The sequence below is a fragment of the Oncorhynchus mykiss genome, chromosome 12 (assembly GCF_013265735.2).
Source record: "Oncorhynchus mykiss isolate Arlee chromosome 12, USDA_OmykA_1.1, whole genome shotgun sequence".
NCBI classification, from domain to species: Eukaryota; Metazoa; Chordata; class Actinopteri; order Salmoniformes; family Salmonidae; genus Oncorhynchus; species Oncorhynchus mykiss.
The window spans coordinates 49,795,383-49,819,441 of NC_048576.1; the positions used below are offsets into that span (position 1 = coordinate 49,795,383).

Below are 24,059 nucleotides of genomic sequence, written 5' to 3' on the forward strand. Positions count from 1 at the left end.
CAATCCTACCTTGAGGCACTACTTGAGTAATTAAAACACTAAATCATGATACAGTAACTGTTGGTCACATATGTATTCATTATAAATTGTGTCAGTTAACGATAAACCTTTAAACTGCACTCTTCCCATCTCTCTTAAGTTTCAGGCTCAGATGACAAAACCTGCAGGTTTGCAGACTTTCTATTGGTTACATTTAATACGGAGAAATATACAATAAAACAAAGACATTGCTTAACTGTGAACAAACTTTATTGCAGACATTTTCCTCAAATAAAATGGAGCATACATAAAATAAACTACAATGTATTTACATTGGGGATTATGTGTGTGTGACAGAGAGAGAGGGAGTGTGTGTGTGCATGTTGCGTTTTAAGTTTCCTTGTCACCCACCCATCTCTGCTTTGTCAGTCTTGATAGGCCCAGTGTATGCACTTCTGGGTGAGGCTGTCAGGCAGTGGTGGAGTGCATTGCAGATCTGAAAAGGACACAAAGTGGCAGTAAGTATACAGCTCAACATGTTTGTGTGCACATCGGTTGGTGGGATTGAGCATATATGCATGTAATATAATTATGAATTACCTGTATCCAGTTGGGAACCCTCAAAAGTTTCTACCTTCAAGGCCAGTGAACTAAGAATTGGTGCAGCTGGTAAATTAAAAACCACAGCTGAGGACTGCTGTGACTACAGCTGAACTACTGGGGGTGGCAGATCTAAAAGAGGCATAATTTTCTTAACTGACAATAATCATACAAGTAAACAGAGTGAATGAGTATAAGGCCTAGAGTCAATAAGATCAAGCGTTAACCAGCGATAGCTGACACCAACATTGCTTATGTTTTATCGGTGTCTGATGTTGGATCTGTCAAATCGGCAAGCAGCGGCTCTTGATCATTGTCACGAATCTACACCGTAAACGAAAAAGTGTAGGTTATATATAAATATGACGCTCAAATTCAAAAGTAAACTAAATGAGGATTTATATCAGCCTAATCGAGGTGTAGATTACATCTCAAATTCCACTGTTCTAACTTGTAAACAGGGATGCATGAGATTTCTGTTAATGCGACTCCCTGCCGCCAACGGCAATGTGCGGTTTAGGTATAAGGCCAGGAGCCGCTTGTTAATTTGACAGCTTTAATACAGTTCCACCTCAGACACCACCAAAACAACCGCTATGCGGATGTGATTGAATAGAGCCCCAAGTGAAGGAGAGTATGCATGTGATAATTACCTGCATCACCCGTCATTGCCGGTGAAGCAGGTGCAGACGTGTCAAAATATAGCTAGCTAGCATGATTGCATGTAAAACAACTTTACAGATGATTAAAGTTCGAAAGAAAAGTTGACTTACCGGTCTGCTGCTCTTGGGAACTAGATAAACATCCGCATAGGTCGGCTGGACAAAAGAACGAGTCAAAATTCACCCAAGGCTGAAAACGGCTTTAGAACGTTGGCTAAGCTAAAACTAGCGCGAGCCCATATCAAATTAATGGAATCGAACGTTCGCAGACTGTTTTGACTGGAGTGAAGCTTAGATTTAGCTAATTTAGCTGATTTAGCCTAAATGGCACCAAAAAAGTATCAATTTTTATTTTAACACTACAATCTGTTCTTAGGACGAAACTGAAATAACTAGTGTAGAAAGGAAACATCTGCACCTCAGTGGAGCCAATTGTGCTTGTCTGCATAGCGAGGAAGTAGGGGAAAAATGGCAACTGACTATTTCAGGTCTAGCGTTTGATGACGAGATACAATACCCAGCCTTACATAATTAGAAAGATATTGATTAACATGGTGTCCGAAATGACAAAAAATACAAATCTAAATATGCACATCGCGAGATATTTGGCAAAATAAGACAGCCATACCTACATTTCCCTATAGTAAACAATGGGACGACCTCAGAGTAACATGAGTAATTTGTTGTTTACATTTTAACTTAACGTGAGCAGGTCTCCATTGCCAACTATAGCGAAACTACCATTGTCCCATTTGTTGTACTTTCTTGCTGGAGACACTGATAGCTAGCGCTGCTAACTAGCTAATGCTAACGGCGCTAGCTGAACTCCTATGTTAGGCTGGACACATTACACGAACGTTCGGAAGGCGAGTTGGTACCACAGTGCTCAATAGAATTCATAGGAGCTGGCAGGGTGATAAAATGCCCTAAATTAAGGCCTGCTTTTTCGTGATTACTTCAACTACGACAGGCAGCTGGGATATATTATGAAACTGGGCTCCACCGCGGATGCAATGAACCACTTTTTAGAAAAGCGTTGTTAAAATGCAATGTGTCCAGCCTAACATAGGAGTTTAGCTAGCGCCATTAGCATTAGCTAGTTAGCAGCGCATGTTAGCTATCAAAGTGTCTATCCAGCAAGAATGTCGAGGTCAAAAACGAAATTAATCAAATAAATGTTGTTACATACACGTTTAGCGAAATTGTGTTTATACCGCCAACAGTGCTATGTTAAGCCATGCTGATTAATTTACTTTAAGGCCAATCGGACTGAAATAATGAATAGGCTGAACGTACATTTCTGTGACTCACTAGCCAACTTCAGCTTGCTAACTCAGTGACCGGTGTTGGGCGAAGAAATATACCTTTCGGTTTACAGTTCCCCATGGGGAAATCCGACTAGCCACAAAATTAACCAGTTTCCAGAATTATTACAGCCGGGTTGGTTTAGAAACCCCATTGACAGTGCATGGGAAATGGTTGAGGTCAGTTTAGCCAAAGAATCACGGCTGCCGGGGATGGCGGTCAAATCAATGGTTGGTTATAAAAGTATTCCAGTATCGAAATCCATGATTCCCCTTCAAGTGAAAACCAATCAATTCTAACTCATGCAACAATCAGTCAAAAGGAAATATTTTAAGTAGGTACTCTAAACAATTGATCCCTCTTATTTCACTAGGCAAGTCAGTTAATACAAATTCTTATTTATAATGACGGCCTAGGAACTGTGGGTTAACTGCCTTGTTCAGGGGCAGAAAGACAGAATGTTACCTTGTCAGACCCGATCTCGCAACCTTTCCGTTACTGGCCCAACGCTCTCAACCACTAGCCTACCTGCCGTTTCTCAGGCAAACTACTTCAACATTTTTTAGGAATAAAACACGCAAACATTTTATATGACTATTGTTTAATTCTGGAAACTTCCACAAGAACAAATAATATCTTAAAACCATAGAACGATTGAGACCAGAACAGCAACATCCTCTGGCATTGTCAAATGTATAAACGTTAACAATTCATACCTTTCCTGCAGTTAAGTACAATAAGAGTGACACCTTTAGTCACTATTTATTCGTCATTACTTCTAAGATATTATATATTCTCTTTGCATCAGAAAACATTCTGATATGTTCGTATTCCTTTTCACATTAACTATGTTACGACAGTGGAATTTGAAAAGGTATACCATTTGAGACAACATCCACGTTAATCGTACCCTGCTCATTCACGACAAACCACAATTAAGTTTAAAAAGTTCCGAACATTTTATTAGCGTCATGTCACCTTAATATGTTCATACTAAAATCAACAATTCTTTACCATAATGTAGTCTTTTCAATACACAAGTATCAATAAGCATGATTAAAAGATCACAATGGCTTTATGTCTGTATTCAAGAATGTCCCATATCCTATTATATTAAAATATTTCATATATAGCGTTTGTATTTAAACAGAGGTTTAATAATAAAAATGTCCCATAGAAGGCAATTAGAGGATTTAATCAGATCGGGATTCTCATATTTAACAAAGCAACGTCTTCAGAGGTGTTGAATGTCCATGACAAGTGAGAGAGAAGATACAGGAAAGACAGGTTGAGAGAAGGACAAACCAGACCCAAGAGATGACAGCATTGCATTGTTTCGTCAACATTCAAAAGGCAGCAAATTATAACAAGGTTAGTTCGCCTTCAAACGTCTACATTTCTGCCTTTGCATTAATCCTAGATTTGTTCGACACAATAACCAAAATAAAGCACACATCTGTCCTTCACAACTAAAATCAGTAGATCATTATTATTGTAGCTGAGATATTATTCTTACGCTCAATCAAGGTGACATCCAATTATAAGTCCTTAAGGGCAGGCGATACTCCAACATTGCCTTTAGCATGATACTTCTATTATTTTATTAGCAAATACAACTATGCTTTTGATCAAAAGACTTGACATCCATAGCCAGAACTGTATATGAAAAGATCTAAGAAAACCTTGTTCTTTGAGAATAAACACTGATGTCCTCAATCATTGACGTATCATGAGTTCCCTGGTTGACAAGTTGTTCCAGCTTGAAAATAGTCAAACCAGCAGCAAAATCAGACCTCGCTTAGTCACCTCTGTCCTTGTCCTGTTTACCACACAAAGTTTGATTCGTTTGAAAGTCTGCAGCTGGGGGAAATCTTCAGGAAAGGCAATGATACACACAAAAATGGTGAGCCACCACCGAAGATCCTGTGAGAGGCAGCAAGCAGTCCCTGACAGGTTCCCACACTGATGTTCCCAGGACTGACTCAATACGCTGGGTTTACTTGGAGACTTGCTGTTGGATGTGGAGTAAAAACTCATAGTAAGACAAGGCCGACTCTGTCCGGTCCTCTATCATGTTCTGCAAGAAGCTGGCTTTCAGTGGACTCTCATCCCTGAACGGGAACAGAAAATGAAGGTTGGATCCACAACATTAACGCATAGTCTCTTGCAGAATTGACCTGAGCCGGTTGACAGCTCAACAAAACTCAGTAGGCTGTCAACCCTGTCAATGAGTTCAACCAGATCTAAATACTACGCATTCTATTTTGGCCTTTGTTTACCCAAGGAAATCATCAAACATTGTATGCAACCAAATTTCACCCTTATTCCCCATAGTGTGCACTACTTTTGACTAAAGCTCAACAGCCCTGGTCAAAAGTAGTGAACTAAGTGGAATAGGGTGCAATTTGGAACACAGACATGGCCTCTGATCTCTACCAGTGCTCTGGTCTAGTAAAGCCACACCACTGTTCCTAATGCCTACCTGATGACATGCAGGATGGGGAAGAAGGGCCTCTGTTCCCTCAGCCAGCCAACGAACGCTCTGGTTCTCTGGGACTCTGCAGTGTCCAACTCTGGGAGCATGTTCTGGGAGATTCAACACCATTATAATGAAATATCTTTATGGCACCCCTTTCAGGAAATCTGTTGTGCTGTTTTAAATGAGATGCACTACTAAAATATATATACGCCAAACAAAAGATACTAGCACATGTAAATACAGTATAATACACAGAGGTCCTGGTGAGCGATACAGAACCTTGACAGGAGCAGAGGAGCTGGGCGAAGAGTGAAAAATGGGAGCAGGTGTTTAGGTTCCTTACCATGTTCAGGGGCACAGCAGCGTAGTTTGGGAGCCCCAGGACTTGCGTGAGGAAGTTGGGGTTGCAGTTTCTTCCAATCCAGAGATAGATTACCTGTTAGGACAAAGGAGAAGTCAGTCAAGATTGTGTTCATTTTATCCATCGGCCCGTTTCTCCAGAAAAATCCACTGCAGATATGGTTGCATGTCTATTTTAGGTTGTACGCCAAATGACATTCCTTTAAAAAAAATGTAAATGAGGGCAAGCTAAAGCATGATGGTGTAATGCATCAGACTCTGGATTATTCATATGTCAATATTTGAATTGCATCTGTCCATAACAAATAAATGCGTCATGGTCATTCTACTAACCGAGCCAGCGTCCATGAGGAAGGCCCCATCTCTGCTCAGCTTCTCCACAGACAACTGCTGGACTCTGGGCTGGGGGATGGTGCGCTCACTGACGTTCAGGGCTCCCTGTAGAGGGAGAAGAGGGGAGAAGCTAATAAAATAAAAGTTTATAAAGGGGAAACGTACAATATATCCACATGTCAGATGGAAGCAAAACCATGGATAGACAAACAAATGTGGACACCCCTTCAAATAGTGGAGTCGGCTGTATAAAATCGAGCACACAGCCAGACAATCCTCATGGACCAACATTGGCAGTAGAATGACCTTAATGAAGAGGTCAGTGACTTTCAACGTGGCACCATCATAGGATGCCACCCTTCCAACAAGTCAGTTCGTCAAATTTCTGCCTTGCTAAAGCTGCCCCGGTCAACTAAGTGCTGTTATTGTGAATTGGAAACGTCTAAGAGCAACAAAAGGCTCAGTCGCGAAGCGTGACACGGAACCCAAACCAGCTGCGCGCGTGAGCCTTCGTGCATACATTTATTTGTTTCTAGTCATCTCTCCTCCTTCCAGGCTTTTTCACCGTTTAACTTATATGGTGATCGCATCTAAACTTTCATTGTATTACCACAACTACCGGCAAAACAGTTAGTCTTTCAGTCACCCACGTGGGTATAACCAATGAGATGGCAAGTGGGTACCTGCTTCTATAAACCAATGAGATGGGAGAGGCAGGACTTTCAGCGCGATCTGCGTCAGAAATAGGAATGAGTTCTATTTTAGCCCTTGGTGTCGCAGACGCTCGTTGGCGGGCGCTAGCAGTGTGGGTGCAATAATTGAATAACATGGCTTTCTAAATGTAATTTGCGACGCTCGCGCACGCGACGTGTCCGGTCTGGTCAGCATGTAAGGCCACAAGCTCACAGAACGGGATCAGAGTACTGAAGCTTGTAAAAACCTGTCCTTGGTTGCAACACTCACTACGAGTTCCAAACTGCCTCTGGAAGCAACATCAGCACATTAACTGCTTGTCAGGAGCTTCATGAAATGGGTTTCCATGGCCGAGCAGCTGCATACAAGCCTAATATGACTATGCACAATGCCAAGTGCCGGCTGGAGTGGTGTAAATCTCACCGCCATTGGATTCTGGAGCGGAGTTCCCTGGAGTGACAAATCACGCTTCACTGTCTGGCAGTCCAACGGACTAATCTGGGTTTGGCGGATGCCAGAAGAACGCTACCTGCCCCAACTCCCTATTAATGCCAATGATTTTGGAATGAGATGCTCAACGAGCACGTGTCCACATACTTTTGGCCATGTAGTGTATGCATTATATAATTTAAGACATGCTCAAATATAAACTAAAAGAAAAATCTAGCTTCTCTCATTATTGGCATTATCTATCTGCGTGAACATCAGGGTTTCCCCTAGCCCTGACCTCGTCAGTCAGATCGTCCACACGGTACAGCGCTGGGTGGATCATCAGCATGACGTAGGCCAGGGGCTGGTACTTCAGCTGACACATGGCATACACACGGTCGTCCAGCCTGGTGCTTGTACCCGTTCGGAAGGCTTTCTGTGGATCAGAGAACAAAAACGACATATGAGCAAAGCATGAAGGAGAGAAACAAATCGCAGTAGCTGGGTCTTACATTATCAGTTGATATGACTAGATTTCTTATGGTGTCTTGAAGCTGGTTTATGTTCCATAGCCTGTTTGGTGAGAGGTAGGCTCCGTCCCAAATGGCATCCTATCCTCTTAAAGGTGCACTGCTTTTTTGGGGGCGTCTCAGCGCTGCAACTCGCCAAAGGCCTCAGGAGAGGCGAAGGTGGCATCATGAGTCCTCCAAAACATAACCCACCTAACCGCGTTCCTTAACACCCGCCAGCTTATCCCGGAAGCCAGCTGCACCAATGTGTCGGAGGAAACACTGTTCAACTGGCGACCGGGGTCAGCACGCAGGCACCCGGCCCGCCACAATGAGTCGCTAGAGCCAAGTAGAGGTCCACCGGCCAAACCCAGAAAACACTGGGCCAACTCTGCACCGTCCTATGGGCCTATCAGGCCGGTTGAGGCACAGCCTGGGAAATGAACCCGGGTCTGGAGTAAAGGCTGCAGCACTGTATGCAATGCAGTGCCTTAGACCACTGCGCCACTCGGGAGGCCAATGGTGCACTGCTTTTGACTAGAGCCCTATGGGAACAGGGTACCATTTGAGACGAAGCCGTAGACTGCCAGGGGACTAGCCAGGGAGGGAGTGGGTGGATAGCGTACCTGTTTGAGCAGGGCGAGGATGTAGAGGGGGAACAGTCTGAGGCAGGCGGGGGCCAGGAGGCCAGGCTGCTGGATGGTGAGTACAGAGGTGCGGAAGGACGTCAGAGAGTCGATGGATGCGTTGGTCATCGCGTCCCTGGCGTCACTCAAACTGGCCGTCACAGAGCGATCCACAGCTGGAGAGCGAGAGGACACACATCAGGAAAAAAAGAACCCAATTCAAACCTCAGCTACGTTTGTCTCAGGGATTGTGATTCACAAGTTACATGAATGTACAGTACATGTTTGTAGTCATGGCCTTTATTTACAAAAGAGCAACCGTTGGGTTAAATCATTTGTTACTTTATATTAGGGTAAACTATCAATAATAATGGTATAATATTATTACAGTAGGTTCTCTTTAGAAGACTAACATTTCATCAGTGAAGGAATAGACCTGGGTAAAACCCCCATCAACACACTATATGAAGATTAGTCCACAGTCAGTTTCATGTAGCCACTTGGATCCCACAAAGGTCACGGTAACCAGGCAACCATCTGATATCACTTACAACCATCTGTCCATGCAAATTAGGCAGCAATGGTAGGGTGGGGATGACAATCCTGCTCTCACTATGAGACATTAATGATCACAGGATGATGGAACACAATAAGGACCTCACCGTGATGGAAATAAACATGCCTTTAATAACCACACAAATACCAACAAACTACCTACCCATGCTAGCCAGCAGGCAAGTGATGGCCTGGACATCAGCCCCAGCGAAGATGTCGGATAGGGAGTTGACAACAGGCAAACACATGGTGTGGACTCGGATTCGTCGCTCTCCTGTAGAAATACAACACCAAGCAACAAGTTACTGTTTCAGCATTACAATGGAAACAAAAAATATTAACTCAATTGCACTTCAGCAAGAGCATGTTTACAATTTGGTATTCAGTTTAAAAAGTGTTCCATCTCACCCTTTCATGGCTCACGTTTACAAACATGGAATCCGAGTCCCAAATGGAACTTCTCTATATAGTGCACTTTTTTACATTTTATAGCCAGAGCCTTTTAAGTCCTGGTAAAAAGTAGGGCACTATGCATGGAATAGTGTGATATTTGGGACATTTACAATGAGTCTCAACCAAGTAAATCCCACAGAAAAATAAAACCCCAGCCCACCACAGCAGCTCCAGACAGTCAGTATACCTTTGCTGGACGTGTAGAGCAAAGCAGCCTGGAAGGAGACAGACTGCATGTCCACCAGGTTCTCTTCAATGGACATCTGCACAGCGAAGCCTGCATCCGGGTTCACGTTGGGCAGAGACAGCAGGTCCGTGGAGCGCACAAAGAAGTTCCCATGGAACGTGTGGATGGACAAGCCTACATGGAGGTTAAGGGGTTTGAGTTGAATTCATTCCAAGTTCATCCTCCCAGATAAAGTAATCTACTGGAGCAGGGACAGACTCACAAGTTCACAGGGTTAATATTACCCTCCATCAATGAGCATTGAGATGATCAGCAAATAATTTACACAGATTTCAGATGAAATCAGATGCATTGTCCCTGAAGGGAAATTTGTTTCAGACAATTAAAGCGCTGCTGCTTTCACATAATACAATAAAACCAGCACAGTGAAAAAAAGTCGTCACCTTTAGAGCAGCGTATCCTCATGACAGCCTCGAAGCCGATCTTGCGGGTGAGGTACCTCTTGAGATCCTTCTGGAAGCACTCTACCCCGGCTGGATTGTGCTGCTGGTGGTAGGAGGGGTAGTAGTACACACTTCCCGCTGAGTACCTGGATATGCAACCTGACGGGAGGAGAGAGAAGATTGAGATTACACACATGAATCCAGCCAAGGTATGATGTTCTATACACAAGGGGAAATTTGATTTGTCACCAGCAAGACACATACAGTAACATACGCATAACTGTAACATACATCAGAGACATGCACAGGGCACTGATTGCTTGTGGAATAAGGTGACTTCGTAAACAATCGCACATTGTAGTGCAGGTGTATGCGGCTGAAGGCGCCACTCACCTAAAGAGGCCAGGTCACAGTACTGGGAGCTCAGTAGGAACAGATCCACAGCCACCTGCTGTCCTGAACAGTCTAGGGCCAGCTTCTTATAGAAGTCTGTGGCAGGAGAAAGGTGCTGGATATCCTGGGGAATCACCACACAACGAGCATCACAGACAATAGTTAAAAAAATAAATAAAAAGTGGGTATAGTATGCAGAACACATTCCTGAAACCCTATCTTCGGGATTGAAGTTGTTTCAACCATCACTGCACAACAGGCATGCAACATGTTATACAACTAGAAATGTGTGCATCCCAAACGGCACAGTATTCCCTACATATGGGACATTTTAGGGTGCAATTTCAGATACAGAATGTATAAACCAGTGTCTAGTCTCCACCTTGGCAGAAGCCCTCTGGTTGGGGTCCTCTCTGGACTTGAGGGCCCCCACACCCAGACTGGGCAGCTGGGTCTGGAAGACGGACACACGCCCTCCGGTGGCCGATAGCAGCTTGAACGCTGCCTGCAGGGCCGGGCCCAGAGCACACTGGGTCTCCATGGTCTTGCCAAACATCTGGGGTAAGCTCCTCAGCAAATCCTGCACCAGCTGCAAAAATAAATAACGCATTTACATAAAGTTTTGAAATGCAAAACAGAGCTAAAGAGAGGCTTAGGCAAAACTAAGTTACCCAATGCGAGTGTGTCTTGATTAATTCAGGCAATGTGGTGAGTTGTTAGACAGATTTGAGTCACAACCTTTTCGTTTTACATTAGCCTGTCTCTGGGGAATATTAGCTCCTTACCTCCTTGCATTCATTGAGGTTCACTAAAAGGCTGTCTGGTGTCGGTAAAAATATATCTGGAGAAAAGACAGCACAGAAGACCATTAGACTATTTTTTCAGTATTTGATAACTTCTAGGCAGTGAATGAGTCTACAGATGAAGCTTGTAAACCCTTGCACCTTTTTTCTTACAAGAGAGCACAAATTGAACAGCGCAATTTAAAGAGCTCCGGCCCATGTTCACAAACTTCTCTATTTTTATCTCTCACCTTCGATGTCGGAGACTATGAGCATCTGTGGTTGGGACAGGCCCTCCTGGAGGTTGTAGAAGTGGATGGTGCTGTCAAATGTGATGAAGCCAATCTTTGTCCTCGAGTCCCCAGGGAGCCTGGAACACACAGGCATTCAGAAGGACTTGTTCAGCAGACAGTCACAGGACACTATTTTTTTTTGTTAAAAGCTACATTGTTTTGGGGTTATTGGAGACGAAACACTTTAAAGTTAGCAAGTTTTGACTAAAACTTCCAGACAATGTTAGTTTATGAAGCCCAGAACATAAGACAATGGACCATGCTGCAAAGGCCTAATCAGCTTTTTTGTTAGTGTCTGTGGTGACGTTGATCATACATACGCATTGATGTTCTCTAGCAGTGACTGACAGACGACATCTAGGTATCCTGTTTCCACGGCATTGTGGGATACGTCCAGCACGATGAGGTAAACAGCAGGCTGGGGGGGTCTCAGCTGAGTATGACAGGTTTCACCACGTCAATACATAGACTAACACAAACACGCAGACAAAAAACATAAATGTTTCCTAGAAAAACTGCAGCAAATGATTTAAAACTTAAGAGCATCATAAAGTCTGATGGAATCACTTCATGAACACAGCAGCAGTAGCACCCAGCTCACTTCATCTGCATTTTATTAGCGGATTAAAGGGGGCAACATTCCACATAGATAAGAAATATTTTCAGGCAGAATATAGACAATCCTGAAAGACTACATATTTGAATTTACCATGTATTCTGATGGTGCAATGAACTCGAGGGTAGCATTCTGGACCTCAGGTCTTTTGTGTGGCTCGCCATACGATCTGCTGACTGGGTTGTACATGAACTCCTCCGGAACTACACCAAACAAAGACGGAGGTTATCTTCAGTCAGAAAAGAGCAGCACCAGGCTTGTCCATCAGTACTAATATCGGCAGGTTAACGATATTCTGGACATTTAGGTCAAAGCGGTGTGCTTGAAAACCTTGATAGAGCATGGGTGAAGTTAGTCCTTGTGGTGCTCGTGTGAATTTCCATTATTTTTTCAGCTTCAGACCAGCCCAACTTCTCACTTGGAACCTAATTTTAGTGTTTAAATAATGAACATTGGATCTGGTCAAAGGAAGTGCCATATATGGGGTATAGGGTGTCATTTGAGAGGAGCTTGGTGGCTGTGGTCCTCACCGTCGTTGACCCGGTAACACAGGTTACACTTCCATCTCCTCTGGTCCAGGAAGGTCACAAAGGGGTTGATGTACGTCCTGCAGGAGCGACACCTCACTATAGTGCTGGAGGTGACCACAGGCAGTTGCTGCAGTGCACAGACAAACGAAAACAATTAAGGGGCAATCTGGGATTAGTACATACATTTAAATGAAATACTGTATATGCACCCATCGGCTCTTGAATAATTTAACTTATAATACAACTGGTTTCTGCAGTGCACAGAGAAAGAATATGATTGTCATAGCCTATCATCAATGCCAAGTTCCACACTAATCTTAAAAAAAAAAAAATCTAATTACAATTCAGACATGATCACAGATGTGTAGATTGAAGACAATTATTCTAGGCTATATGTATCCTTTGATCTTTCACCAGAAGTGGGATTGGTAGAAGGAAGATTATACTGAAGGTTGGGCATGTTTTGCATGGAGTGAGTGGGCAACGTCTTACCGAGAGATCTTTGAAGGGGTGGAGGAGCAAGCCGAGTGGGAGCTTGGCTTTGTTTAACAGCGACTGGGTCTGGGGGATGCTGGTCAGGGTACTGCGGAAGACCCTGTAGTGAGGGGGAGATGCACACCAGGTCAGAACCAGTACATATTATTTACATGTAGGGCCAAGTTCAAGCACATTAACACAAAATGTTCAACATTGTGGTGGGGAGGGTTGATGTTGGGAAACAACGCCAGACAAACTACTACGCACTCTGGGTGGCAGTTGATTTTCTGCAGGTCCTGGGGCAGGCAGGGCGTAGGAGGGGTGACTGGGCCCAGAGGGAGCAGGTTCCTCTCCTGCAGCAGGTTGACCACCCTCAGGGCCTCTGGGGTCTGAGACTGCAGACTCAAACCAGACAAGGAGGGGCTCAGTTGGGCTGGACCTGCAGAGGGCTGGGGAGGGAAATTAGGACAGTTAACCGGTGAATACAATGAACGAGGGCAGCACTTAACTTGGGTGCACCCTTGAAGGTCTGATCAAAAATTTGTGCACTTGTGGTGCATCCCTGGTCAGTTTCAATATTTCAGTCTATGCATGTCCTATTTCAACATAGTTAATTTTTAAAATGTGTTCAAGTCAGACATGCGCTAAGCTCTGACAATATCATACAGAAGGTTCAGCTATGAACTGTAGAATTTAAAGTGGAACTGACAGCATTTTAGCATCATGAAATATTAAAATAAATTCATATATACCCCCAGGATTTTTTAAAATTTTTTTATCTTAGCACTTCGATATGGTCACTTTCACAAATGTATAGAATGTTTGGGAATGACATATAGTAAGGCATTTGTGAAAATTCAATAGCAATAGAGTGGGAAAGCAGCTGTGCATTTAGACAATTAACAGACACTGCAGTAAATAAACCTAATAAAAACATCCGTCTTGATCAGAACCGGAGTCGACGCAGACCGGTGCGCCATAGCCAATCAGAGATTCAGTAGGCATATATGCAAATAAGCCATTTGCAACCCGTGCCTTCCATCAATCACTTTGAACTGGACTGTGTGATTACAGGCAGTAGCAACAGCGCAATTTTAGATCAGAACGCATTCGTCAAAAGCCACAAAATACACCTGAATGGATTTCTGCACATATGTAAATACCACGGGAGTCCTCACATTTGGGATCTTCACAGTCCTATTGATCAAACCACCATGAAAAGTTAAGCTCCCCTCCTCTCAGTTGCCTATGCACATCAACAAGATCAACAACTAATGCTAGCCAGAGCGAGATAAGCTAAAATCTAACGAGGGAACATAAGATAAACCCTCTCAAACTTTAAAATAAATAAAAATAAAAAATAGTTGGCTGTCAAAATTGCACTTAAACAATGTGGAATAAAATCATGCTCGTCCTTCTGCAGCTTGCCTGCCAATGCATGCTTGTACCAACCCACCTTCTGATAACTGAATGGGAAACTTGCTTGCCCTCTCATTTGATCGATGTCAAATACATTTGATTGACAACTAAGAGATCTGTTATCCAGTTGGCATTCATTCAAGCTCAGCATAGCTACCTGGGAAAGCGATGTACATTTCTTTCTAGCTAACCAAATGACACCTGCCTCGAGCTGTTGCCACTGAAAAAAGGTGAGGAGAAAAGGTCAGTCACACCTCCAATGACATCCTCCCAGCAGCTAGTGTTAGGCGCAGGGTTTTTAGCTTACTAAATAGATACACTAGCTCAGGGGAGTCGAACTCAATCGGCGCAGACATTTTGAAAAAAATAAGTGAATTTGCAGGTTAGACAGCCTATTTGTTAAAAGAAAGAAAGAGCAACTGTGTCCCAAACTGCCCATTGTTTTATTGGAAATACAGCCCTTTGTGATGTCCACTTATTGGATGCTGTATACAGCACTTTAATATATTGAAACTAAAGAGATATGTCCAGTCTTTGCTGCTATGCTTGCAGATGTACATAATAAGCTGCGGCCCTAATCAAAAAGGTATTTAGTAACTCCAAACAATCAAATCGTCGCTATAGGTTTATTGCAACATTTAAACATGTTTTTCATTTTTTTGCACTGCATGGATCACCAGTGGGGTTGAATGCCAGGCCAGTTATGATTTACAACAGCAATAATTTGTGGACTACTATCCATCTATAACTGCATCCACCTATTCTCCCAACAATGCCTTACAGTACATACATCATGAAATAGATAGGTTCTATTTTTAACATTGCTTAAAAGTTTGAGGCATAAACTGGGATTTTGATATTTTTTTATTACTGATATTATGATTGTCTGTTTCATATCTGCAAAGTAGTTCAAACACTGTCAAACAAAATCCAAGACTTGAATTGGCAAAGCATAGAGATGTAAGTCTTGTTACTTACCTGCTGGTATGGCTGAGGATGGCTGTAAGGCTGCGTCGAGGGCTGCACGGGATGTTGCATGGTGGCGGCATTAGGGGGTGCCGAGGTGTTCTGGTACCCCGGGGGTAGAGAGGGGTAGGATAGACCCATGTGTCGAGTAGGGGGGCTTGGCTGCTGGGGTGGGAGTGGGCCAGCTATAGGGACAAGCACCAAAACAGGCCTCGTGTCAGTTCTTAGTGTTGCTAGCAGTAAATCTAGGGGACTATAAAGTTACATTAGTTATTCATTTCTGATGAAACTATAATGTAGTGGAGGACTGACCCATTTTAGGGCCCATCTCCAAGTGATCAAAGCTGTTGGGAACTTGAGCACCATTACCAGGTGTGGGCATGTGTCCTGTTACAGTGCAAACATAACATTTAGGGGTCAGAATAAAGATGCATTAAAACAAACAAAACACTACTACTTGTGTAAGCACTTAAAAGGCACAATCTGTACATTTGCGAAAACTTGATTTAGCATACATGTTTGTGTTACGTTTCAGGTCAGTTGTAGTTGGACTTTGTTTCATTGCCAAAGGGTTGAGAACATATGAATTATGCATTCAAGGTACCCAATTCACAGTCACAATAACAGACAGTAAGACAACGTGATAAATTGGACACATGGGGGGGGGGGGGGGGGGGGGGGGACGACGACAGACAGACAAACTTGGAAATAGTGTCAGATGTAAACAGGTGAGATCTGAAATATCCATGGAAGTTCGAGGCCTTCTGTTCCTTACGAAACCATGTTAACAAATCTAATAGAAGACAATGGATCAAATGTGATCGTCATCAAAACTGCACAGGGGACACAACACACTGACAGAGACTAAACCACACCTGGACACTCAAAATCATTCTCCTGGTTCTCGTACTCAGTGTGGGAAGCATCACTAGCATCACTCCCACACTGAGCTGGCATGGTGGGAAGACAGAAGGCAATGAGATCCAAAGGGGGTGGCTGTTGGGAGCTAGTTCCACTACTGAGAAACCCCACCCCACCACCCCAGAGGAAAAAATAACTATTTATACAATTATTATACAACTACTGAACAACAAATAAACCACAGTACATGTGGATAATTCAACAAGTAAGGTAAACAAACTAGGATCAGGTTCCCCTCTTATTCATTAAAAGGCTAAACTGATCACAGATCAGCACTCCTACTCAGACCTTTCATGCAGTATCAAAACTGATATTTCCTTACCATCAGTTTTGGGGCCAAGGGGAGGGGTGGCATTGCCCATGGGGGGTCCAGTAGTGGGTGGGGTGGGTCTCACAGAGGGTGGGGGGCCGCCGTAAGGTGCTCTCATACCTGGCTGGTATGAGTGAGGAGCCGCCATGGGGTTCATCAGAAGAGGGGCAGAGCCTGGACAACAACATTTAGCTACACATATGTCTTACACAGTATCCTATCACGACACCCATCAACTAAAACGTTGTACAATTGTTTGGTTGACATTTTGGGATATTACATCAATGGCACCTACATAGTACTGTGCTGCCAGCCCAGACATCAACCTGGCTGTGGCACAATGGCTGTGGTCAAGGCTAACCTATTACATAACCTTAGACAAAACTGGCAACTATACATCATGACAATGTAACCTATAAGACATGGGGGTATATGAGAACTACCGTGCATAAGAGGGAAAACGTCCCGTGACAAGCAGCATTGTAACTAGAGGGCGACCAATTATGATTTTTCAACGCCGATACCGATTATTGGAGGACAAAAAAAGCCGATGCCGATTAAATCGGCCGATTTTTACAAATCTATTTGTAATAACGACAATTACAATACTGAATGAACACTTATTTTAACTTAATATAATAGATCAATAAAATCAATTTAGCCTCAAATAATGAAACATTCAATTTGGTTTAAATAATGCAAAAACAAAGTTTTGGAGAAGAAATTAAAAGTGAAATATGTGCTATGTAAGAAAGCTAACGTTTAAGTTCCTTGCTCAGAACATGAGCACATATGAAAGCTGGTGGTTCCTTTTAACATGAGTCTTCAATATTCCCAGGTAAGACGTTTTAGGTTGTAGTTATTATAGGACTATTTCGCTCTATACCATTTGTATTTCATATACCTTTGACTATTGGATGTTCTTATAGGCACTTTAGTAGTGCCAATGTAACAGTATAGCTTCTGTCCCTCTCCTCGCCCCTACCTGGGCTCGAACCAGGAACACATCGACAACAGCCACCCTCGAAGCAGCGTTACCCATGCAGAGCAAGGGGAACAACCACTCCAAGTCTCAGAGCGAGTGACGTTTGAAACGCTATTAGCACGCACCCCGCTAACTAGCTAGCCATTTCACATCGGTTACACCAGCCTAATCTCGGGAGTTGATTGGCTTGAAGTATTGCGAAGAGCTGCTGGCAAAACTCACGAAAGTGCTGTTTGAATGAATGCTTACGAGCCTGCTGGTGCCTACCATCGCGTAGTCAGACTGCCCTATCAAATCATAGACTTAATTATAACATGACACAGAAATACGAGCTTTAGGTCATTAATATGGTCGAATCCGGAAACTATCATCTCGAAAACAAGAAGTTTATTATTTTAGATAAAATACCGAACGGTTCCGTATTTCACTAACAGGTGGCATCCCTAAGTCTAAATATTTCTGTTACCTTGCACAACCTTCAATGTTATGACATAATTACGTAAAATACTGGCAAATTAGGCAGCCCAAACTGTTGCATATACCCTGACTCTGCGCTCATTGCACGCAAGAGAAGTGACAATTTCACCTGGTTAATATTGCCTGCTAACCTGGATTTATTTTAGCTAAATATGCAGGTTTAAAAATATATAATTCTTTGTATTGATTTTAAGAAAGGTATTGGTGTTTATGGTTAGGTACACGTTGGAGCAACGACAGTCCTTTTTTGCGAATACGCACCGCATCGATTATATGCAACCCAGGACACGCTAGATAAACTAGGAATATCATCAACTAGTGATCAACTAGTTAACTAGTGATTATGATTGATTGATATATTGAAATCGGCCCTAATTAAAGCAGCCATTCCGATTAATCGGGCAACCTCTAATTATAACCCTACACTGGAGGTGACAGGTCTGATGATAGCTGATGAGGCTGACCCAGAGCTAGCTAATGTCAATGAACTGGAAGACACCCCTAGGTGACTACTGAGACTACACTGGGGCATTCCAAATGAGAGCAATCTGATGTTGCTTCCAATATCAAAGATCTGTCATTCAGAGATTGCAAGTATGAATAAATACTCAATCAAATCAACTTGAATGAAAATAGTAAACTGGACAGATTAGAGTGAATGTTAAAACAGAAGTCAGGAAGACAGTTATGTCAGCCAGATAATGTGATATTTCTTAGACCACAATGTTGTATAATGCAATTATGGCTTTGGTCATGAATCACTGATGGCTTCTGACCAAAAATAAGCCACACACCACAAATACCGCTACAGTGGTGGTAAGTGGTGACTAAACTCAGAACTCTGGAAATTATAGATTTCCAATAACTTCACCAGAAGTTACTAAAACTAATTTGGCCTGTGAACAAGTATTTCTGAGTTGAGTGTCTGCCAAGGAGATAGGTGTTGCCAAACTGATCTGTTCGTGTGGGAATGGGAGCAGGAGGGGGCAATGTCCACTTTCAACATCAGTTAGCGCGACCACAGAACAAGGAGCCAGATGTTTCACCGGATGTGCAAATCTGAAGCATCCGGGTAGGCATTTCCACTACCCACAAAATATGGCTGAGGGGAAGCCCAGTGGCCGACAGTGGGAGAAGATGGAGTGAGATTGACTTCGGTCAACATTCTGCTCATCGATAGAACATTTCATCTCAATAGAGCGCTATTCACAAAACTAGAATCTGTTACGAACAGAGTGAACTAAGTTTTGTAGACTTCACCCTTTGCCAATTTGTTTATATTTTTAAATGTGGTTTAGGAGTGCAAGGGTAAATAGTTACTGGACATGCCATGCTAGAAAGTGCCAATAGGATCTTGCTAGCTCGTGCTTGGCTCCGCCCACCTCCTTGCTTGTTCTGCCGCTCTGTTTTTTCCCCCACTGGAAACGACATGCTGTGGTCTGTCTTGGGTTAGTTCTAAAAGATCTTAGGCTGAACCACCACCGGTGCCACCGACGTGGAGTGTCATTACACAGACAAAACAACGCTAACATGTCATGAAACACATCATAATGATATCTCAAGTTTTCAACAAAGTGTTCTTCATTGTGGAAACAAACAACTGTGGAATATCTAACACTTAATCATGCAGCCTTTGTAATGCTCCCTCCAGCACTGTTTTACCTTGCTGGGTGTATCCCTGGAGCGAGGTGGGAGGACACAGGGGTTGCATGGCATTATGGAAGACAGGAGGCGTTGCGCGGTACTCTGCCGAGGAGGCCTGGGGGGTTGCCAGGCTGGGCGAGGAGGTCATGTGATTACCCGCAGGCCGAAGGGGAGGCATGGCCATAGGAGGCGGTGCCCCCATTGGTGGAGTCCCCCCATACTGCCAGGCTGGGGCGTGCTGGTAGTTGTTAGCAGACACAGGTGGAGGGGTGGCATGCGCTGGGGGAATCCTGGAGCCTGGGTTAGGGCTGGCAGACTGAGGTGGGGTCATGGAATGTTGAGGTCCCATAGGAGGCCTTTTTAACATGGGCTGACCTGGAAGGGCCTGGTTAGAGCTGACTGGTGGGACGGGCTGGTAGGGACCAGAGTTATAGAGTCCAGGGCCGGGCGGCATAGGGCCCTTGGCTTGCATTGGGTTGTATGGAGTCTGGTGGGCCATGTAACCCGGTCCCGGTGGCTGCAGCGCTACTGGATTCTGAGAGGGACCTAGAAGACAGGAAAATTATGAGGTTAGATGACTCCAAGCAGTTTCACTTAGACAAGCACCATACTCTGACATCCCACGTGAATGTCCCTATAATCTGCATTCAAACCATGGAGGTTCATTTTGCATGGCACAGTGCTTAGGGTGGGCAGAGTCTGCACATTTTAGACCATTCCATTGGTCCTTAAGTGAAATCTCCACCCCCAGGACATGCAAAACAAACTACATCAATAATAGCCCACTGCCTCATTTGCATGCCAGTTAACGCTGATGAAGAAAATCTCACTCTACAACCAATGTTTCATTACTACACTATGAACTGCATGGCAGTACTGATTGACTCAGCCTACAACCGTTTGTTTCTCTGAAGGAAGATATAGGCTAGATAACTTTGAGAACAGCAACATTAGTATTAGGCTAAATGCAGCAAGGGAAATTAGGATTTAAATAGACTCCAGGCCTCCAAAATAAGGAAAACAATCTGTGAACAGACTGACAAAGCAATAACTTTACTCAACACACTTACAGAGAAGGACAATCTTCTCACCTGGATTTAAAGCATGCTGCTCCTTTACTGACACTGAGTGTGAACAGAGAGGAACAGACTGATTAGAAAACGTCTCAACAGTGAAGACAAAAACCCATAATCCCAGCATTTCTAAGCAGCCCCGGGGAAATAGCCAAAATGAAGCTAACGGCAGGCCACAGCTGTCATGTTGAGGGCTTCCTCCAATAACAGTGAATCTGGCCTGGGGAGAGTACAACTGCTCAACCAATTAAAGAGTAAGACAAGGCAAATGAGCACGACAGGAAAGAATAGGAGTCACAGGAAGTAGATCCTGTACAGCAACGAAGGTCTATAGTTTTAAAGTGGAAACAGTAAGCAAAGTTAGATGAATTAAGCAGAGATTAAATCCACTTTGGCATTAACTTTAACACTTGAGTGCTAGCTTTTGCTACCAACATAATAGGACAGGAATTTAGTGAACATACGGAAAGCCTTCTTTTAGTAAGATGGATGTTTGCAGCATCTTGGTTTGATCAGAGTTGAAAGACCAATGTTAGAGTTGAGGAATTTTATTAATAAATGAACAATATCCCCATTTCAAATAGAACTGTAACTAAGTAAACGTATACCCTATATCTGATTAACAATATGAATTAATAAGTGAGGGATTGTGGAGCATATAACACTGGGGTAATGACATTAAATAAATATAATTCCAGCCAGGTTGGAGAAGATTGGAAGTGTTTTTTTTTAAGTAAGCAGAAAGGGTAATTAACCTATGGTTGAGCCAACTCAACTTAGCACTGGAATGTTCAGATGAGGCATTGTGTGTTTTCTTTAGGTTTTCCATTAGCTGGAACTGTCTGCTGAAGGGTGATGGATGAAAAACCTTCTTAAGTTCTCAAATGAACTTTTGAACTGTTGGAGAAAGAATATTTTATGACCGGTTACGTCATATTTTGTATATAAACTGTTGTTTGTGGTTACACGGCAGCGCGCTCCGAGAATAAATACTATTACCTATTTTTGATAAGACTGTTCTCTGTCTATTTTATGCAAATAAGAATCTTACAAATTCTCATAAAATAAACCAAGTGAATACAATTAATGAAAACATATTGGAATAATGAAATTATACCAACAAATGCAGAGAAGGAAAACACAAAGCCAGATTAGCCTAGGGAGTTTAATCGTAATAGCTCATACACCAGTAGGATTGTCGAACATTTGACAACACTTAGCACCTCTGAACAGTGTCAGCAATCAGAATTGCATGTTCACACAGCAAAGACCTTAAAGTCATCAGCCACTCAGACTTGTTAAATACTCCAAACCAGAAGGTGGCAGTAGCATTGTTTGGCAATACATGCCCGTGTGTGTTGCTTAGTCTATGGTCTAGATTCTGATGTTCTCTAGCTAGCTGTGCTAATGTTGCTATTTTGCAGAAAGCCCTTGTTGATACTTGCCAGATGGCTACAGCTAGCTGACTACCTAGCAAGATTACTTAATTTAATTCAGTCTCCATAATGCCAGTGCTAGCTCATAGCCAAATGTTTAGCAAGCACAACAAAGTGCTTTCATTAAGTACACACACTGACTTTTTCCTCGTTTTGTTGTGTTGCAGCCTGAATTTAAAATGGATTAAATTGAGGTGTGTAGGCCAGTGACAGCACAACACCCCATAATGTCAGTGGAATTGTGTTTAATTTTTAAAATGTATAATGTAAATCTAAAATGTCTTGAGTCAGTAAGTGTTCAACCCTTTATGGCAAGCCTAAATAAATTCAGGAGTGAAAATGTCTAACAAGTCACATAAGTTGCATGGACTCAGTCTATGGGCAATAAGTGTTGAAACTGATTTTTGAATAACTACCTCATCTCTGTACCCCACATGTACATTTATCTGTAAGGTCCCTCAGAGCAGTGAATTTCAAACAGATTCAACCACAAAGACCAGTGAGGTTTGAGCATGGTTAAGTTAATTACACTTTGGATTTTGTTTCAATACAGTCACTACAAAGACACAAGCATCCTTCCTAACTCAGTTGCCGGAGAGGAAGGAAACCACTCAAGAATTTCACCATGAGGCTAATAGTAAGTTAGAGTTGAATGGCTGTGACAGAAAACTGAGGATGGATCAACATTGTATATTGAATAATATAACAAATGCAACATTTTTACTGAGCTACAGTTGATAAGGAAATCAGTCAACTGAAATACATTTTATAAGCCATAATCTATGGATGAACTCTAAAACGACATTGGAGGCAGTTTATGGTAGAAAATGGAACATTAATTTCGCTACCATAAGTTAAAAGATACATCTACAAACATTTAAACGAAATACTGTAGAAGTCAATTCATTCGTATGGACGACTGCTTTTCTGAGGAGTGCCAATATGGCCGACAGGTGGCTTCAAAGCCTCTTAATGGCCAATACGTAGTACAAGCAATCGAGGGTTTGCTACACAGGTCTGTTTACGAAGCATATGAAAAATACAATTTGATTTCGAATTGCCAACTAACTGAAATGTGTGTCTCTAGAGGATAACCAAGTTAAGCTAGCTAACGTTAGCTAGTTAGCAAACTTATCTGACTTGTCGCAACTATTCTGAGCCAGATAAATGTTAGCTACCTGTCGTAGTTGGGGAATCAAAACGCTAACTTAAAGCTATCCAAATAACGTAGCTATCTATATGAACGTGTGCTTGTGGTCTCGATAAGAGCAATATTAAATTAGCCCACTACTAGCAGCCATCATTCATGGCTAGCATTATTACCAAGGCAGCAAGCTAATGTTGTAATCTGGCCATCTTGCTAACAAGCCAAGTCAGATAAGGTCGGATAAAATCTTATCTTACTAGTTAGTTAACGTTATTTTATCTAGGTAGAAAGCCAAAAGATAGTTAACCCGTGGCGAAAGTACTCACCATTTGCGTACGGCGGTCCTCCTGCCCCATTCTGAGAACTAAAATCTGTACTTGACATTATGAAATAGACACCAACCGTAATCAAATATACTGCAGAAATGCTTGGTTGACGAATAGCTAACTGCGTCTTACTTGGCTAAGTTGGCTGTTTAGCTAGCAGGGTAACGTTAGATGTTTGGTTAACGGAGCGACTTCACCACACAGGCTTTCAAGTAAAACAAAAAGTTAATTAGCTAGCCCACTTGTTAGCTATCACAGGACCATGATTGGGCCGTTCCCCGTTCAACTACGGGTGTAGGACTTGTCAAGACAATCATGTGAGGCCACTGAAATCACTTATCTTCTTGCACAGGAAGTTGGGATCACCCAGTAGACATTGGCTAGATGGGGTACAGATTATGTCCAAAATAATTTGTGTTGCATTTTAGCCAACCCTTAACATAACCTAATTCTCAGAACCTGTTACGATTAATTATCCAAACCTGCAGTGTAAATTATATTAAAAGTCAATTATGACATAAACTGTACCCATTCTAGTCCCACCCAGCAGGCACAACGTCAAACCTCTTCAAGCATGCGCAGTTGGTACACGTGGCACTTCCTGTGCATAGTGGATTTCGACAGTACTGGAAACAGTGAAACGCTCACAAC

The 24,059-nt window shown here is 42.8% G+C and overlaps 1 protein-coding gene and 1 long non-coding RNA gene across 6 annotated transcripts; both read right to left on the reverse strand.

Moving 5' to 3' along the window:
* Window positions 1-231: 231 nt before the first annotated feature.
* Window positions 232-2,908, reverse strand: LOC110537722. The gene is made up of 2 exons (XR_005035001.1): window positions 580-2,908; window positions 232-475 (listed from the first exon to the last, which is right to left on the reverse strand). It is a non-coding gene; the product is annotated as an uncharacterized LOC110537722 (long non-coding RNA).
* A 224-nt stretch (window positions 2,909-3,132) lies between these two features.
* Window positions 3,133-24,039, reverse strand: LOC110537723 (protein transport protein Sec24A). Of its 5 annotated transcripts, none has more exons than XM_021624056.2 (23): window positions 23,937-24,039; window positions 19,445-19,972; window positions 16,333-16,512; window positions 15,402-15,476; window positions 15,102-15,274; window positions 12,972-13,153; window positions 12,720-12,822; window positions 12,228-12,354; window positions 11,791-11,900; window positions 11,402-11,514; window positions 11,040-11,158; window positions 10,792-10,847; window positions 10,389-10,595; window positions 10,007-10,130; window positions 9,614-9,772; window positions 9,171-9,344; window positions 8,694-8,804; window positions 7,976-8,151; window positions 7,139-7,276; window positions 5,719-5,823; window positions 5,369-5,461; window positions 5,029-5,132; window positions 3,133-4,657 (listed from the first exon to the last, which is right to left on the reverse strand). In XM_021624056.2, exons 1-23 carry the CDS (start codon window positions 23,938-23,940, stop codon window positions 4,543-4,545), a joined length of 3,276 nt encoding a protein of 1,091 aa, XP_021479731.2. In that variant the 5' UTR covers window positions 23,941-24,039; the 3' UTR covers window positions 3,133-4,542. The 5 variants fall into 5 exon arrangements, with proteins under 5 accessions (XP_021479731.2, XP_021479730.2, XP_021479729.2 ...); XM_021624055.2 differs by lacking the exon at window positions 23,937-24,039 and adding an exon at window positions 23,409-23,851; XM_021624054.2 differs by lacking the exon at window positions 23,937-24,039 and adding an exon at window positions 20,518-20,641 and having other exon boundaries at window positions 16,333-16,494.
* Between the last annotated feature and the right edge of the window lie 20 nt (window positions 24,040-24,059).